This window comes from Mastacembelus armatus, chromosome 4, assembly GCF_900324485.2.
Source record: "Mastacembelus armatus chromosome 4, fMasArm1.2, whole genome shotgun sequence".
NCBI lineage: Eukaryota > Metazoa > Chordata > Actinopteri > Synbranchiformes > Mastacembelidae > Mastacembelus > Mastacembelus armatus.
Window position 1 is genome coordinate 21,029,976 of NC_046636.1, and position 16,022 is coordinate 21,045,997.

Below are 16,022 nucleotides of genomic sequence, written 5' to 3' on the forward strand. Positions count from 1 at the left end.
AAACTTCAGTCTGCCATTTGATTTTTAAACGCGTGTTCTCCGGGAAAAAATATTCAAACATGTTGCGATTTCCCAGTGGCGATGAAGGCACCGCCAGTCTTCTGTCCAATCACCTTCCGTTATTTTGCGAGTGAAAAAATTTGAACGTGAAAGCGCTTTTCTGCTGGGGTATCCTGTAGCTTCCTACTGCCAAAACGTAATTTCCAGGCAACATGGAAGAGTCTTTGAGGGAAAAAATGTATAGGAATAGTTTAAACTACAAACAGTCACTGAATCGAATCATAGATAAGGTATGTAAATGAGGCCGGTGCTAATGTTAGCATAGAGTGAAGCAGCTAATGTTAGCGTTAGCTTAACGTTAACTTTAAACTGAAGGTGTAAAATGCTAAATCGCTAATCTCTGCAATTTGCATTCAACAGTATTCTAAGATTCAGTGCCAGGATGGAGGGATAGAGGTGGATCTCGGGAATACCGCAATCAAAAGTAAGTTAATTATAACACTCACTGAGTTAACGCGAGAGATTGTCGCTGTAGTTAGCATTAGCAGGTACCGTATCACGCTGTTGTAGATCACCTTGTTGACAGACCATCCAAAGAATAATATCGTTAGTGGAAACTAACTTACAGTTGCATAGTTGAAAACGAATTGTTTTGGGGTTTGGGACTTTCTAAATTTATAAGTAATAAAACAAAGGTTCGATGTTTTGTGTCTATCTGGTCTCATCTGTTCTGTTTTTGCATGATGAAGAACTTGAACATTACATGGAACTGTCAGAAATAGAGCTGAACAAGTTGGAACTCAAGGTTTGACAATAGTGAAATCACAAAATGCAGTTATCTGATTTAAAGAGCAGTTGTATGGAGCTGTGTTTATGCCAAGCAGCATTATAATCACACTCTTATCTTCTTGTCAGAGTCTGACAGATGTGGGAGAGGAATCATTAGGTAAATGTCAATCACTTAAAATGAAAATGGCAGTTCACAGAGATATAGTTTACAGTTGGTGCATTTGCATTAAAGTACTGTATCGTTACTTCTTCCATCACAGCACAGGACATCACAGGAAGCTCTCAGGTAAATATGCCTGTAATTACCAAACAGTTCTGTCTTGTTTATCTGGTTCATCCTAAATTCATTATGGGTCGTTTTTTAACAGTTGGACTTCACACATGAAGATTCTGGAACTAATGAGACTCAAGTGCACTCCAGCCAAATGTTTGGGGAGGATGATGGTAAGAACAAGAATGCAAAAGACAGTGTGAAAGGTCATGTTATAACAGACAATGAAATGAAGCAATGTTTAGTCTAATTTTAGGGGACACATCTTTTCATCATTTTTGTTTTACAGGGTTGGCTAGAAGTAATGCAACTCAGCTGACTGTGAGCTCACTGAATGATAGTCAGGGGAACTTTCACGAGGTGGAGCAGCAACCTGAGGACGAAGACGAGGAACTGGAAATGACTCTAAGAAGTCGTGGCAGCTCTTTTGTGGAGCTTTATCCCAGCATGATCAGTCGAATAGAGAGGGCCTGGCATCGGCAAAATGTCTCAGAGGCCGCTGACTCTGTGCTGAGGAGGTACCGCAGATGGCGACAGCAGTCAAATGGAGGCAATCTTAACAACACCTATGTTGTCAGGCTGAGACAAACTAAAAGCAAACAAAATAAGATAAACACCAGTAAGAGGCCAGTCACAGAGAATGCCAACAGCCCAGAGAAAAGGCAGCTCCTGACTCCTGAACCTGCTCTTTGGTCTCCTTTGCGGATGGTTACCAATTGTCAGGGTTGGGAAGCACAGCAACAATCTCCTGGGAGAGAGAGGGGCTCACAGGGAAGAGGGCAGTACCAGCCTATCCTCACAATGGACCTCTCTGGTACCTCTGAGGCCTCTAATCCAAAAGAGAGCTCGCTAAATGAGACCTTCACTGTGTCTGAACTGCCCCAGCCCAGAGAAAAGCCTTCCACTTCCACTGTCAGTCCTTCACGGCATTGCTATACCCCTGTATCTCCAAACTGGTCTCTTAGGTCTAAGAGAGCCTCTGCACAGTTAGAGCAGGCTGCTGGTTGCTCCACATATGCATCAGAAACAACTGCTGTCAAAAGAATACCTGACATCTACAGCTCTCCGGTCAGGGAGAGTCCTTTGAAAGCAAGGATGATAACCGCCCTCAGTAAAGCGGTACACACCTTTTCCAGAAGCCCCCAAAAAAATTCTGTGGAAAGTTTTTCCAGAGAGCCTACTAGGCCAAGATCGATGTTCACCACTCTCTTGTCCCCTCTACAAAAGCCTACTGGGGCAATGAGGATGCTTTATCCTCAAGACTCTCGCCACACCCTCCAGCCACAGCTGTTTTCACCTCAGCCAGCCGCAGCAGGTCACTTCAGGCTCCGGCGGCATCGTTCATTTGATTTGTCCAAGCCATTGAGCCATACCGTAAATTCAACAAAAAAGCTTGACGAAGAGTTAAAAAAACTCTACCACAAGTTCGTCTGTCAGAACAAATCACCTCTCTTTAACGGCCCTCCCTGTCGTCTCTGCGCAAGCAGCTCTGGAGATAGCAGAGGCCACTCTTCCTCAGCTCTGGCAGCTCTCGCGTTGTCACCCCAGCGCTCTATGCTGAGGAAACGCCACAGGGAATTAGGATATGTCAGCCAATCCCAGTCCAAACGTGCCAGGGCAGAGTACTGCACATCCTCCCCGGGGTCCCACCGCCATGGCAGAGAAATGTTGAGGCGCTGTCTTTCTCCATCTGAATTGGAGCAATCTCATGACGACCTCTTCTATAGCTCCAGTAAACGCAGCATGTATGAAAAATTCAGTCAGCGTCAGGCAGGTGCACACCAAGAAGCCTGGATGAGTCAAGATCGGCCTAAACCTGCAGCTGATCTTTGGGGTCTGGGTAAGCCTCCTCCATAAAACACAGAAGAGCTTATGTGGTGTCTGCTGTTAAATTATGCAGTTTAAGTCCAGTCTTATCACTGATTCCTGAAGTAATTTTAATGCTGTGTTCTACAGGAGGATCGCTTCAGAGTGGTGCAGCAAATAGCTACTCCCCAAGGTAATTATAATCAATCTCTATATATAGTATTTCTTTTCTACCATTTCTGCTTTTCTTAATCATGATTTCTTACCACATGTGCAGAAAATGGTGAGCATGGATTACTTCTTTAAGGAAAAGCCTGCCCACAGAAGTTCTCTAACAAGTTCCAGAGCAGAAAACAATATTCGGTCATGTAACAAAGTTGGACTTACTGCTGAATTCAATTGCGTAGCAACGCAATGTTTCCAGTGCAAATACTGGTGAGAAGTTAATTGATTCTGGAAGCATTTGTTTCTTCTGGCTTGCCAATTCTGAGCTCATGTCATTTTATTCCTGAAGGATGACAATGCAACTGTTACCACATTTAAAAACTAAGTGGTTTTGTGTGTCCCGTTGTTGTCTGTGTTTCTATTTGAATATTTTTAAAATCAATACTGTTAAAACCATTGATTTGTTTAATATAATTTGTTCTTGTATGTTCCTAGGTTTTATACTCTTACCTTAATACATTGTTTTTCAATATCTCTTCATTATTAAAATAAAAATGTCAAAATGCTGTTTCCGGGGGGGGGGAACTTAAGTACTTGTTTTTACTGCTGTTATTCGGTTTATTATTTAACCTTTAAACATGAATATAATGGAATAGTTGAAACAAAATATCCAAAAATGAGAACCATAACAAAAGAGCACAGCAGGTAATTTTACACAAAAGTACATTTAGAAAAGAAAATGAAATTTCTTTTTGGTTACCACCCTTGTGCGTGTTTAAATGCTCACGTTTGATAAGGCCTGGAATGTAAAAATATGACAAACTCGTTTCAGGAGTTCTGTTATTACATTTACATGGTAACTAAAAAGTAGAGCATCAGCACAGTCATCAGTCACAAATATGTACCCTGTACACTAGATAGTGTTGCAAAGTTCAGCCACTAGAGGTCAGCAATGGCTTCACCGGCTGTTGTCAGGATCTGAGCAAAATAACGACCTCTGTAAAAAGCATGTTCTTTCAATTGTGTAATTGCAACATCTTGTGGTGCCCAGATAGCTGTACCGAAAAGCCAGACCTTTTCATTAACATGTATCAGCCATGGGAGCTTGCTGTGGTTGAGTGTGGCACGGGTACCACATTTACCACTCCAGCTCTACTGGATATTTCCCAGTCAGGCAGGCTGTGCAGTGGCCCACTCTATTGCTGGACTTGCTGCTGGAGCTGATCATCTTATCTTCCTGGAAGGAGGCGATCCCCTCCTGCACAGCTGATACCAGCCCCTCCACGGTCAGATAATGAACACTGTCAGCGCCTACACAACAGGTTACATGTCAAATGAGAATGAGACTTTAAATTAATTCAAACAAAGATACTATACAGCAATATATTACTTCAAATTAAATCTTTGGAGTATTTACCAATGTATCCAGCAATGTCTTTAAACTCTGGCCTGTTGGCAATCAGCTCTTCCTTGGTTGGAATATTGATGCCCATGTAACAAGGGAACCTAAGAGGTGGAGAGGCAACTCGGATGTGAACCTGTAGGAGGAAGTAGAGCTCAGTATTAGTACTATTATTAGAGCGTGTCACATATGACTAAGAACAAGCAGCATGTGCAGTATCTTGTACAGGTGTAGGATTTTAAACTTTCTCGTCGTTGTGCTACAGAGGTCAACACCTGATATGTTACTAATAATATTTCTGATCCTAACAAGCAGTTTTCAAGGTTAAAACAGAAAAATGTAATTTTGAGGGTCTTTCAACTGGTCAGACTTTAAATATTATTTTTTATTATAGTGTTGATCCTATTAAAGCAGTGAAATATTGTTTTCAAACCAGTGTTCCCATCTGTTTTGTTTTTATACACATAATCCATCGTCACCATTCCCCTTTTATAAGGTCATCCAATTGCTGATATATTTTCCTGTTTTCATAGTTTCCAAGAATTCGTTCAGTAGAGGTGGTAAGTGCAGTTTTAAAAATGGTTGGGCCATTTGTTTATATTTTTCCCAGCTTGTTACTAAGTGAAAGCTGGTCTGAATCAGACAGATCCTGGTGCCCATCATCTCAGTAGAGCGCCTACATGATGGTTTAAACAGTTGGCTCACTTAAATATGTGACCTTTGGTGTGCAATGTAGTGGCATCCTTTTTTTTCCAAATAGTTAATAAGCCTTCTTAATAAACATTTTTTTTAAAAGTGTATCAATTTCTTCTGGCAGCAATTACCCACAGGGGAAGAGTGACTTTTAAAACACTAGTAAAATGATTTATTTACAACAGGCTTTAGAAAAGTTACAATTATTCACGGAATAGTCAAAACAACGTGTTAAAATGTGGAAATAGTTTTGTATAGTGTTTTTTGTATAGCATTTTATTTCGGCCATCCTGTCCTTGAATGTTCTTGTGACCCCTCACTGTTAGAAGTGTGTATGTACAGGGCATTGTAAGATGCTTGACAGTGCTTGTCAACAAACCTCAGTTGCACCAGCTTCCTTCAGCAGTTTAATAATGGGGGAAATAGTGTTGCCTCTGACAATGGAGTCATCAATTAACACAATTCGTTTCCCTGCAAAGTTGTCTGTCAGTGCCCCAAACTTCTTGGCAACTCCTAGCTGCCTCAGGCGGGTATTTGGTTGAATAAATGTTCTCCCAACGTAGCGGTTCTTACACAAAACCTCTATGTAAGGCAGCCCAGACTGAGAGAGGAGGAAAAAAGGAGAAAAGCATGTGAGGACAGAGCTCCATCAGGAGGAGGATGTATGCCAGCATGTCTTTAGAGTTAGAGCAGGAAGCTTGTAGACCAACCTGCTGAGCATAACCCAGTGCAGCAGGGGTTGCAGACTCTGGCACAGTGCTGACCACGTCTGCATCTGTTGGAGCTTCAATGGCTAATTGGCGACCACAACGCTGCCTGACAGTATAGACCATCTGCCCTGGAGTACAGTGGTATAAAATACTCAACATGCAGCCCAATTTCACTCAAAGGAGTTTCACAATTCTACAACAGAAACGCACAGATTAAAAAAAATAAAAAAAAACATAGTGGAAAGCTGAAGTTATACCTTCAAAAATAGAGTCGGGCCTGGCAAAATAAACATATTCAAATATACAAAAGGCAGGAAGGTCTCCTTCAGGACGAGGCACGACACTCAGAGACTTAACTCCATGTTTGGAAATCTGCACTATCTCTCCAGGTAGAACCTCTCTGTAATACCTGAGAACCCAGAGGGGCATGGACATGATCATTATCCACTGTAGTACCAGTATAATGCAGAAGATCTTACGTTATAAAAGAAACATACTTAGCACCGATGGATTGAAAGCTGCAGGACTCTGAAGACACAACCCACCCCTCAGTGTCCTCCTCTTCCACACCTGACCAAACGGACAAAAAGAAAAAAAAAAAAAAGGAATTATTCACTAGCAAAAAAAACATAAATAAATAAAAACATAAAACAAACAATAAAAAAAACAATGATAACCTCAACTGACACATCTTCCTTATTGGCAGTGGGTCTTTTAAGGACATGTCTGACTGTACAGAATACCTGAACTGTGCAGTTTAGAAATGGGAACCAGCCGTCCAATGCAGAGGGGTCGATTGCCGTAAGGGTCACGCACAGCATAGATAACATCTTTGTGCATCATTAACAGTGAGTATGATGTTGGGGTCTCACTCATGAGGTTCTTTATTCTACAAAACACCACAAAAAGGTATTTAGCTAGTGAAGCATAAAATGTTGATATTTATACAGCATTTATTCACATCACTAACCTGGCAACCCAGTCCGGTCCATCTCTTTCCTCTATAGGTGGAGTTAATGCCAGCAACTGGGTGATAAGCTCGCTGTCAGAGCTGGTGGAGAGGCCTACACCATGGCGCATTACCTGTATGGCACATTCACAATGACTGATTCAGTATATACTGTAGTGGTATTTCATACAGGTTAACATCCTCTTCCTTGCGTATGCTTAATTACAACAAAGTAATTCCACACAGCATAACACTGAACATGTGCCGACTTCTTTGTGATGGCAAAAAAGAGATACGTACATGCACCAGATTCAGTGTGGACAAGCAGGGGGCCGTACTCACCTTCTTCCGTAGGGCCTGAGCATTAACCAGCTCTCCGTTGTGTGCTACAGCAATCCTGCCATGCAGTGTGTCCACCACAAAGGGCTGGCAGTTCTGTAGCTCTGAGATCCCTGTAGTTGAATAGCGTGTGTGAGAAATACCAAGGTTTCCATAGCGCAGCTTCAGAAGTGCCTCGGGTGTGAAAGCAGTGCTCACTAATCCCATTCCCTAAGAAAAAAAAAAGCCACAATCTGAGTCTGATGATGCTTTATGTTTCAACTGCAACTGTGTCCAAACAGTACAAAACATATTCATGGTGCACCTTCTCTTTGATGCTGTGAGTAAAACCACTACTCTATAATTAGACAGGGTGCTTCTGCTCATAATTTAATATTACCTTGAGGGTTGTGTATGTAGGTGGACTGGCTCCGTTACTTGTAACAATGCCGGCACTTTCCTGACCCCTGAGTTAGACACAAACAGTCACATTAAAACTGTAAAAGTGTAAATATGAGCACATCAGTGGAAGTTGAGTTTATAATAATTGATCCTGCAGTCTTTTTTCTGCAAGTCTACACATGAAAGAAGTTGATTCATTCCAACAGTTTGACATGAGCCTTGGGGAAAACAGACTGGTTTGATTCGGGCAAAATACAGCAGGAATGAGGAGCAAGAAAAAAAAAAAAAAAAAAACCAAACGTCTGCTTCTCTGCTGTGGAGCTGCCATATAAGGAAAGTCGTCTTGCTGCAGTTTCAGCCTATTTACCAAGCTGCTTCTCAGATTACAGTTAGTCCCACCCCCTCAGCACACAGCTTAAGCCAGTGGTGAGGCTGCTTTCCTGCATGGAGGCGTTGCTTTCAGGCTTAACCGCCTGGTTGCCTAGGGAACCGGGCAGCAGAGACAGACAGGGCTGGGGAAAAGAAAGCGTTTCCAGGTCAGCTCAAACATGGAGAGAGGAGCAGAGAGACAAAGAGGAGGTGATAGCGAGGTAGTGGAGGAACAAGGCTCGGTGGAGAGGCAGTGGGGGGAGGCAGAGGTGCTGGCTCTCATGTCAGTGTGGGACGAGGTGGGAGCTCAGCACGTAGCTGAGAGCAGAACCACATTTGAGTTGATCTCAGAGCGTCTGAGGAGGCTCAGTGTTGTGCGAAGCTGGTGGGAGTGTCAGGCCAAATGCAGAAACCTGGGACTTCAGAACAGGAAGCCTGATGCAGCAGCAGGCACCTCAGCAAACTACAGCCCCGGAATGGATGGAAGGCCGGTAGAGGGCTGGGAAGAAGAGGTGGAAGATGTGGGTAATCAAAGAGGAATCTACCCTTCCTCAGTCACTATCCCAATACAGGAAGGTAAATGTAGGTTCAACCCCTGCTCAGGAAAGCAGCATCTTAACAATGCTCCACACATTTTCACATTTAAAACAAAAACGTCAGAGGAAAAAAAAAAAAATCAGAATGTCAGGGAAACTACTTTTTGAAGCAGAGAACTTTTGCTCTAAAAATAACAGCATTTAAAGTCAGATTCAGTTCAAACATTGAATAAAGATGATCCGTCTAACTTTTTGAGACAAAGATGACTCTGTATGTGTGTACAGGAATCAACAGTCGAATCCATCGAGCTCTTCCTTACACTCCGAGTGTGGCCGAAGAGGGGGGCCGCCATTGGACAGACGATGAGGTGCGGGCACTGTTGTGTGTCTGGGCTGACCGGCGCATTCGAGAGCGCTTGAAATGCACGCTACGCAACAAGTCCATCTTCCAAGAGATGGCTCGTCAGATGCAGAGAAACTTTGGGGTTGTACGGAACTGGAAACAATGTCGAACAAAATACAAGAACTTGAAGTATGACTACAAGACTGCTAAGAGCGCTCATGCTGCTGGGGGCAGCAGTGCTGCAGGCCCGGGGAAGTACATGAAGTTCTTCGAAGAGGTGGAAGCCATTCTGCTGGACCGTGGACTGGAAAACGGGACCCTGGAGATGCAGAAGAGGCTGTATGATGAAGAAATAGCAGCAGGGAGGCTACAAACACCAGCAGGCTACACAGCTCAGACAACTTCAGAAAGCGAGGTTGTCATCGAAATTGATGATGGTATGTACTCAGTCTGCACATACACCAGTTTGGTATTCAAGGACAAAATTTTAATACTACTTGTTTTATTTTCAGATGACAATAGTGATGATTATGATATGGATGGAGACATGGAAGCAAAATGGAGAGGAACTGGTATGTCACACCACAAGTTCAGTTTAAGATATGTCTATCTATATATCTTTTCCTTCTTTAACCGGACTTTATTCACTCCAGATGCCCATCTAACAGATCCGTCCTGCCCCGACCAGTTCCACGTGGTCACGGTGAGTGACACAGGTCGAAACTGGAGTGACCAGGAAGTGCGAGCGTTGATTCAAGTCTGGTCTGATGAGCGTGTGTGCAGGCAGTTGGAGAGCTCCACAAGAAAGAGAGACATCTTCGTCCAGATCTCCAATAGGTTAATGCAGCAAGGCATTGAACGCGACTGGAAACAGTGCCACACCAAGTACAAAAACCTTAAGTACCTTTACCGTTCCCTCCAAAGGAGTAAGACAGAAGAAACCGACCCAAGACGCCTCATGAAGTTCTACGATGAGGTGGATGCCATTATGAACCGCACAACTAATGGTTCCCCACATGACACTGGACCTGCAGACCATCAAGGAGATTTAGGAGGACTTACGATGTTGGAGAGCTGTGAGGAAGGCGATCATGTAGCTCTCCGTCTGGCGAAGGCAAACACAATTATGACAATGGTTGGAGCGATGGAGGAGAGAACTTATAGTTCTGATTCCGTCTCATCCATAAGCATTGATGTTGCACCAGACAATGAAGAACTGAGGCTGCAGGCAGTTAATGAGCGACGCTTGGATCTAAAGCAAAGAACGAGTGAGCAAACTATTACTTATTAACTTTAACAAAAAAAAACATTAAGCTTTGCTTAACATTAATCTCTAAAAAAATGGGGCTGGCAACAACTGACTCCAAAATTGAAATATTACTTATCACTTACAAATTCAGAAACGTCAACCAACCAAGTCAAACTTTTTGAGGGTCAGTTCATCCCAATTAGCTACAAAAATAATCTTCATTTCATCACACACCTTGGTATGAACAGGTCTTATACAGACTGTTTTCTGGGAAAAGCAATTACAATATTCTGAGTTATAAGGATATAAAATTTAAACTATGTTTAAAAAATGTCTAAACCACAAACAGAATTCCAATTCAGACTTAATGTATTGGGAGGAGAGAAGAAATCTTACAAGATAATTATCTCGAAACCTGTTCAATAAAATGAGAAAAAAAAAGCTTTTTAAATGACTTATAATTTGAGTGAACTGACTAAAAATGTAAATATAATATATATATTGTTTTATACATTTCCAATCAGTGAAATAATAGTGGAGAAATACTGAGGTAAAATGAGATTGTTTTTTTTACAGCAGCTATGAATAAGAAATTTTTATCCATATCCTCAAATAAAACTGCACAGCATCCAAGATATTCTATGACTTGGAAGCAGCTCTGAAACCTTTTGTGGGTATTTGTCCACCCGACTTCATTTAAAATGCACATAAAAATATTATTTGTACATACAGAGTATGTTTTAGTGTCCTTTGAACATTTTATGTTAATGTGTTGTTTGCAGACTGCACTGAAACCAGGGCAGAAAAAGAGGATAGCCATTCAGCAAACAGAGGAAAGAAGAGGAAAACTGCAGATCAAGGTTTGAAATGTGCCTCCTCCTGTAATCACTCAGCATGTCACATGTCCACAACTGAGTTTTGTAGTTTCTGCCTCAGCCCCATGATTTCCTATGGAGCCCCATAATGAAATAAAATATCTGTTTTTTATTTAAAATATAACAACATGATGACCTGCCTTTATTCTTTTTCAGATCCTGTACACCAGGCACCAGTAAAAAAAACCAACACTGGCTCTGACTTTGCTGATAACGTGAGGCCCCAATGTAAAGAAGAACAGGACCACATCCCGATAATAAAGATCAATTCAGTTTGTTCAATGGCCTCCCCGGCTCCATCCCCAGATAGACAGGTAATACATACTAACCCCACTAACCCCATTTGACAAATAGTACAAAACTTTACATAACCGGTCAACTATAGAAACGACACACAATCTGTTATACAAACAGTTTCTGCTTTTCACATGAGTCACTGTTACTTGTATAAGGTTCTAAGAACCAGTCAGTCAATTGATCAACAAACATGCTCAAAAAACTCAAAATTGACAGTTTAAATCCACTTTTAAGTAAACACGTCTGCTTTTTACATGACAGGATTATATACAACTAGGTTACTAAATATCTTCAGGGTTTGGACAGTTGCTTTAGTAAATTAGACAATTTCAATACATCACCTTCGGCTCCTCAGATATAAATACTGTAAATGAGCTTTAACGCCAGACACATTTTTATTGTTTGAGAGCGACACTGTAGAGTTTGCGACACTGTAGTGGTGTATTTCTTATACTGTGCAGTGTCCTTGGATATATTTTATGCTCACAGGGCGTCTACTCTTATTTAAAGTCGCATCATCTCGCAACATAATGCTGACTAAAAAAACTCGCCTGGAGTCACGCGTTTAACAGTCAGACTTATTGTATTAAATTAAAGTCACGCAAACTAGTTCATGCTTATAAAAGGGGGCGTTTCTTCAGAAATTCAAGGCTTCAGTTGGTTTGTTAACACTTTCTGCATGAGCCAAGCCACCTTCAGTCCATATGGCACGTTTTTGCGCGTAATAACGCAAACCCTAGTTAGTTATGGATGCGCAGTGGGTCTTTGAGGCTCGCGCACACCTTTACCGTTACTTACCGGTGCTGTAGGGCCACCAGCCCCAGGGTTAGGACCTGCGCCACCTCCAGCTGAGTGGGCCACTCTCCGGCAGCCACACAACCGAAAACCCCGCACTCCTCCCCGATACCGGACTCCTCGAACTCCATGTCGCTGCCGCGGTGTCCCGGTGGTCTGTTAAGCCGGCAGACTGTCTCGTGCCTGGTTGCCTAAGCAATCGGCGCGTGCTCCGACGATACAGACCGAGCCAGTGCCCAATATGTAGACCCACAAACGGCGAGACTCGTTAAAGCTCGGCGGGCATCACTGAGACACCGAAAAAACAGAGAGAAAGGTGAAGTTTCAGTTCATAACTTATCACGTAAATCAAGGAAGGCGGGTTTAGTCCAACGTGTTGCACTGACGGAACACGTGGTTTATTGCGCTAAAGAAGACAACTTATCGGTCAGTAATCGATTCGGCCAAGAGGCCAGTTTTCTGTTGTATAAGCTTTTCAGAACGACAGACTCTTCTTGGCAGAGGGAAATTGGGTCAGTTTAATGAATACCCCCAAAAAGTTTTGTTCGGGAAAGTCTTCCCCACACGTGGCGTCTGATGCGCTGCTGTGATTGGTTGTTTGATTCAGTTGCGCGATGTGATTGGCTGTCAGAGCACGTAAGGCAGACCACTTCCTTCCTTTGCAGCCCGCACACTTTCTGCTGTCTGTCGCTCCTGGAGTCTCACAAAGTTCAGTTGCGTTTTGTGCTTTTGTTTTCCAGGACTGCGGGTTGTTAAGCAGCACCGACATGGCCTCCACCCCAGGTATAGTACCACACCAAGTGCGCGTGTGAGAGCATAAACGTGCAGCGTTTTATTAAAAGGGGGGGTGTTGTTTATGTGTGCGTGTTTTTAGAGTTGAAGATCGGCCAGAAGCTAAATGAGGGAAAGACGAAGCAGATTTTCGAGCTGGTGGACCAGCCCGGACTGGTTCTGGTCCAGTCCAAAGACCAGATCACCGCCGGGAATGCGGTAAGGAAAGACCAGATGGAGGGCAAGGCTGCCATCGCCAACAAAACCACGAGCTGCGTCTTCAAGTTGCTCCAGGAATCGGGTAAAGACTGAACAGAAGAGTTGATCTAGTTGATCCATTGAAGTAAAGATACTGTGCCAGCTTGTTTAGTGGGCTGGGACAGTTGCACCATCCTCAGCCTGAGGCAACTAACTGTCCCAAGTGCAGCTAAACAGTATTGAGAGTGGACAAAAGCGAAAAAGATCAATACTATAGAAATAAGACAAGTTTATTTTCATTACACACACACACGATCTTTCTCAACTCATCACATTTAACCTTTTTCTCCTTGTTACTGGGGAAACAGAACTCAACCAGCTTCAGCATTTTTCTGTAGTTTTGATAGGTGCAGCCTTAGTCCTTAGGACCAAAGATAACCCAAAGATATTTAGATTATTATTAAAAGTCAAAAATAACGGCAAATAATTGCATGTTGGAGGCTGGAACTGGTTTTTGTTTTATTTTGTTAAATATTATTATTAAATACTGAAAACATGGTAATATTCTCACTCAGTAGTTTAAGTGAAATAGTGACTTCTAGTTTAGGTTTAGGACAGGGGGCCTAGGGAATGCATTATGTCAGTGATTGTCCTCACTGAGATTAAAGTATGTGTGTGTGTGTGCATGCGCAGTGGAACTACAGATTAGTGTGGCTTGAATCTTAATTGTGGTCCATTTTTAAAAAGTGTGCATTCTCTACAATTAGCAACTAATTCTTTATTGAACCGATCTCAAGAATTTCAGAACCAGTAGAGACATGCGGTTATGCTGACATGTCTTGGAGCGTGGAGCATGGCTCTTGTAACATTAAATCCATGTTCCAAAATAACTCTCCATCCTGCTCTCATTTAAAACTGGGCGACTGTATCTAATATGCTACTGGTGAATGTGCTGTGCAGCAGCCGAGCTGAGGTAATGGCTGTCTTGTGATTTGAAATGTCGCTGCTTGTAATTCTTCAGAATGTCATTTCCTATGTCCCCCTCACTTACTTAAACTTCATCATCAGGATTGAAACTAATCTAAAATAAATTTCATTTAAATGAAATCATAACTGCATTTCAAAAGTGTGTGATTGGCTCTGTGGTCACTGATTTTTTTTTTTTAATGTCTATCCTGTTTTCCAGGAATTAAGACCGCCTTTGTGAAGCAGCATTCAGACACAGCATTCATCGCAGCTCATTGTGAGATGATTCCCATTGAGTGGGTGTGCCGGAGAGTGGCGACCGGATCCTTCCTCAAGAGAAATCCAGGAGTCAAGGAAGGCTACCGCTTCGCCCCCCTGAAGATGGAGATGTTCTTTAAAGTGAGTCTGAGGCCTTGTCATGATTGCCTCCAATGTGGTTTAAGTCCTGTAACTAAACTCCAAGTGTTGATTACTTTGTGGTTTAGGATGATGCCAACAACGATCCCCAGTGGTCAGAGGAGCAGCTGCTGGAGGCCAAGTTCTGTCTGGCTGGGCTCACAATCGGCCAATGTGAGGTGGACATCATGAATCGCAGCACTGTGGCCATATTTGAGATTCTGGAGAAGGCCTGGGCCACTCAGAACTGCACGCTGGTAGACATGAAGGTATGCAGAGTGGTGCTGCCCTCTGCTGGTTAACTTAGTGTTCACTTTACTGACGAACGCTTGTACCTGCAACACAGTTAGTGAGGATTGTTCTTTTTGCTCACAGATCGAGTTTGGTGTGAATGTAAAGACTCAAGAGATCGTGCTTGCTGATGTGATTGACAACGATTCATGGAGGCTGTGGCCAGCCGGAGATCGAAGCCAGCAAAAAGACAAGCAGGTTGGTGTTGCTGTCTTGCCTTACTCTTTTGATTTTTGACAGATGAATTAAGGTAAAGGTGGAAAGTCTGGGTTTCTCCTCTTTCTAGGTGTACCGAGACCTGAAAGAGGTTACCCCTGAGGCAATGCAGATGGTGAAGAAAAACTTTGAGTGGGTCTCTGAAAGGGTCAAGGTACAAAGGACCCATTTACAAATCTTCTCTTATCAGGACAGACTTTTGTTTGTCTTTTAATGAACTCTTAGCTAACATGTTTCGACATAAGACTAGTTATCTGGACTTTGATGTTCCCTGAGTTTTTCATTACCCAGTAATTGTCTTTTAGCCCCAGTGGCCACTACTTAGCTAAAGTTGCATAACCAAAGTTTAAGTGCACAAATAAAGGGCATTGTGTTGCATCCCTAGCTGCTGCTGGAGCCCCAGGCCAGTGGTAGGGTGGTGGTTTTGATGGGATCCACCTCGGACATGGCCCACTGTGAAAAAATCAGGAAAGCCTGTACCTCCTACAGGATTCCCTGCATCCTGAGAGTCACCTCGGCACACAAAGGTCCAGATGAGACGCTCCGCATCAAAGCAGAATATGAAGGTGTGCTTTCTTTTTAAACATTACCCAGCTGTTTTCTAGAGAAGTATAGTTTTTATCATGTCATAATATCTATATGCTTTTTCACAGGTGACGGTGTACCCACTGTGTTTGTAGCTGTAGCTGGAAGAAGTAACGGCCTTGGTCCGGTGATGTCTGGAAATACAGCTTATCCTGTCATCAACTGCCCACCTCTCACTCCAGACTGGGGTGCACAAGATGTGTGGTCTTCCTTGCGTATGCCAAGTGGTAGGCACAGTTCTTTTGTGCCAAATTAATCAGTCATATCAACTTATTGATCACACTAACTGAGCCTTTGTTTTCCTCTTACAGGTCTTGCCTGTTCAACAGTTCTCTCACCCGAGGCTGCTGCTCAGTTTGCGGCACAGATCGTTGGCTTGACCGATCACCTGGTGTGGTGCAAACTAAGGGCTTCCATGCTCAACACTTGGGTGGCCCTCAAGTTGGCTGACAAGAAGCTTCAGGCCTGCAGCCTCTAAAGTGGCTCAAAACATCTACAAGTCTGGCTTTTAGGCTTATTTTGTTTACCATGAAGGCCACTGTAACAGTAGATGCAGTGTACATGTAGGTTCTGACACACTTCAATCATTCCATTAAAAAGAAAAAAATAATTAAAAGCTTCTTAATTAAA

At 42.9% G+C, this 16,022-nt stretch overlaps 3 protein-coding genes across 4 annotated transcripts; 2 read left to right on the forward strand and 1 right to left on the reverse strand.

The window, feature by feature from the left end:
• The first annotated feature begins 141 nt into the window (after positions 1-141).
• On the forward strand, positions 142-3,599 carry LOC113128995 (uncharacterized). Its single transcript, XM_026304651.1, has 9 exons — positions 142-290; positions 421-484; positions 750-805; positions 916-946; positions 1,050-1,075; positions 1,158-1,233; positions 1,350-2,900; positions 3,017-3,059; positions 3,144-3,599. The coding sequence occupies exons 1-9, from the start codon at positions 213-215 to the stop codon at positions 3,151-3,153; spliced, it is 1,935 nt and encodes a 644-aa protein (XP_026160436.1). The 5' UTR covers positions 142-212; the 3' UTR covers positions 3,154-3,599.
• On the reverse strand, positions 3,483-12,130 carry ppat (phosphoribosyl pyrophosphate amidotransferase). The gene is made up of 11 exons (XM_026304652.2): positions 11,973-12,130; positions 7,504-7,570; positions 7,128-7,334; positions 6,807-6,919; positions 6,580-6,725; positions 6,334-6,406; positions 6,094-6,245; positions 5,837-5,964; positions 5,506-5,727; positions 4,449-4,569; positions 3,483-4,342 (listed from the first exon to the last, which is right to left on the reverse strand). The coding sequence occupies exons 1-11, from the start codon at positions 12,098-12,100 to the stop codon at positions 4,170-4,172; spliced, it is 1,530 nt and encodes a 509-aa protein (XP_026160437.1). The 5' UTR covers positions 12,101-12,130; the 3' UTR covers positions 3,483-4,169.
• On the forward strand, positions 8,003-16,022 carry paics (phosphoribosylaminoimidazole carboxylase, phosphoribosylaminoimidazole succinocarboxamide synthetase). 2 transcript variants are annotated; one of them, XM_026304649.2, is made up of 15 exons: positions 8,003-8,450; positions 8,696-9,190; positions 9,266-9,325; positions 9,407-10,021; positions 10,785-10,862; positions 11,034-11,191; positions 12,710-12,752; positions 12,844-13,041; positions 14,125-14,303; positions 14,390-14,569; positions 14,676-14,789; positions 14,878-14,961; positions 15,193-15,373; positions 15,461-15,619; positions 15,704-16,022. In XM_026304649.2, the coding sequence occupies exons 1-15, from the start codon at positions 8,054-8,056 to the stop codon at positions 15,868-15,870; spliced, it is 3,108 nt and encodes a 1,035-aa protein (XP_026160434.1). In that variant the 5' UTR covers positions 8,003-8,053; the 3' UTR covers positions 15,871-16,022. The 2 variants fall into 2 exon arrangements, with proteins under 2 accessions (XP_026160434.1, XP_026160435.1); XM_026304650.1 differs by lacking the exons at positions 8,003-8,450; positions 8,696-9,190; positions 9,266-9,325; ... (1 more) ...; positions 10,785-10,862; positions 11,034-11,191 and adding an exon at positions 12,150-12,285.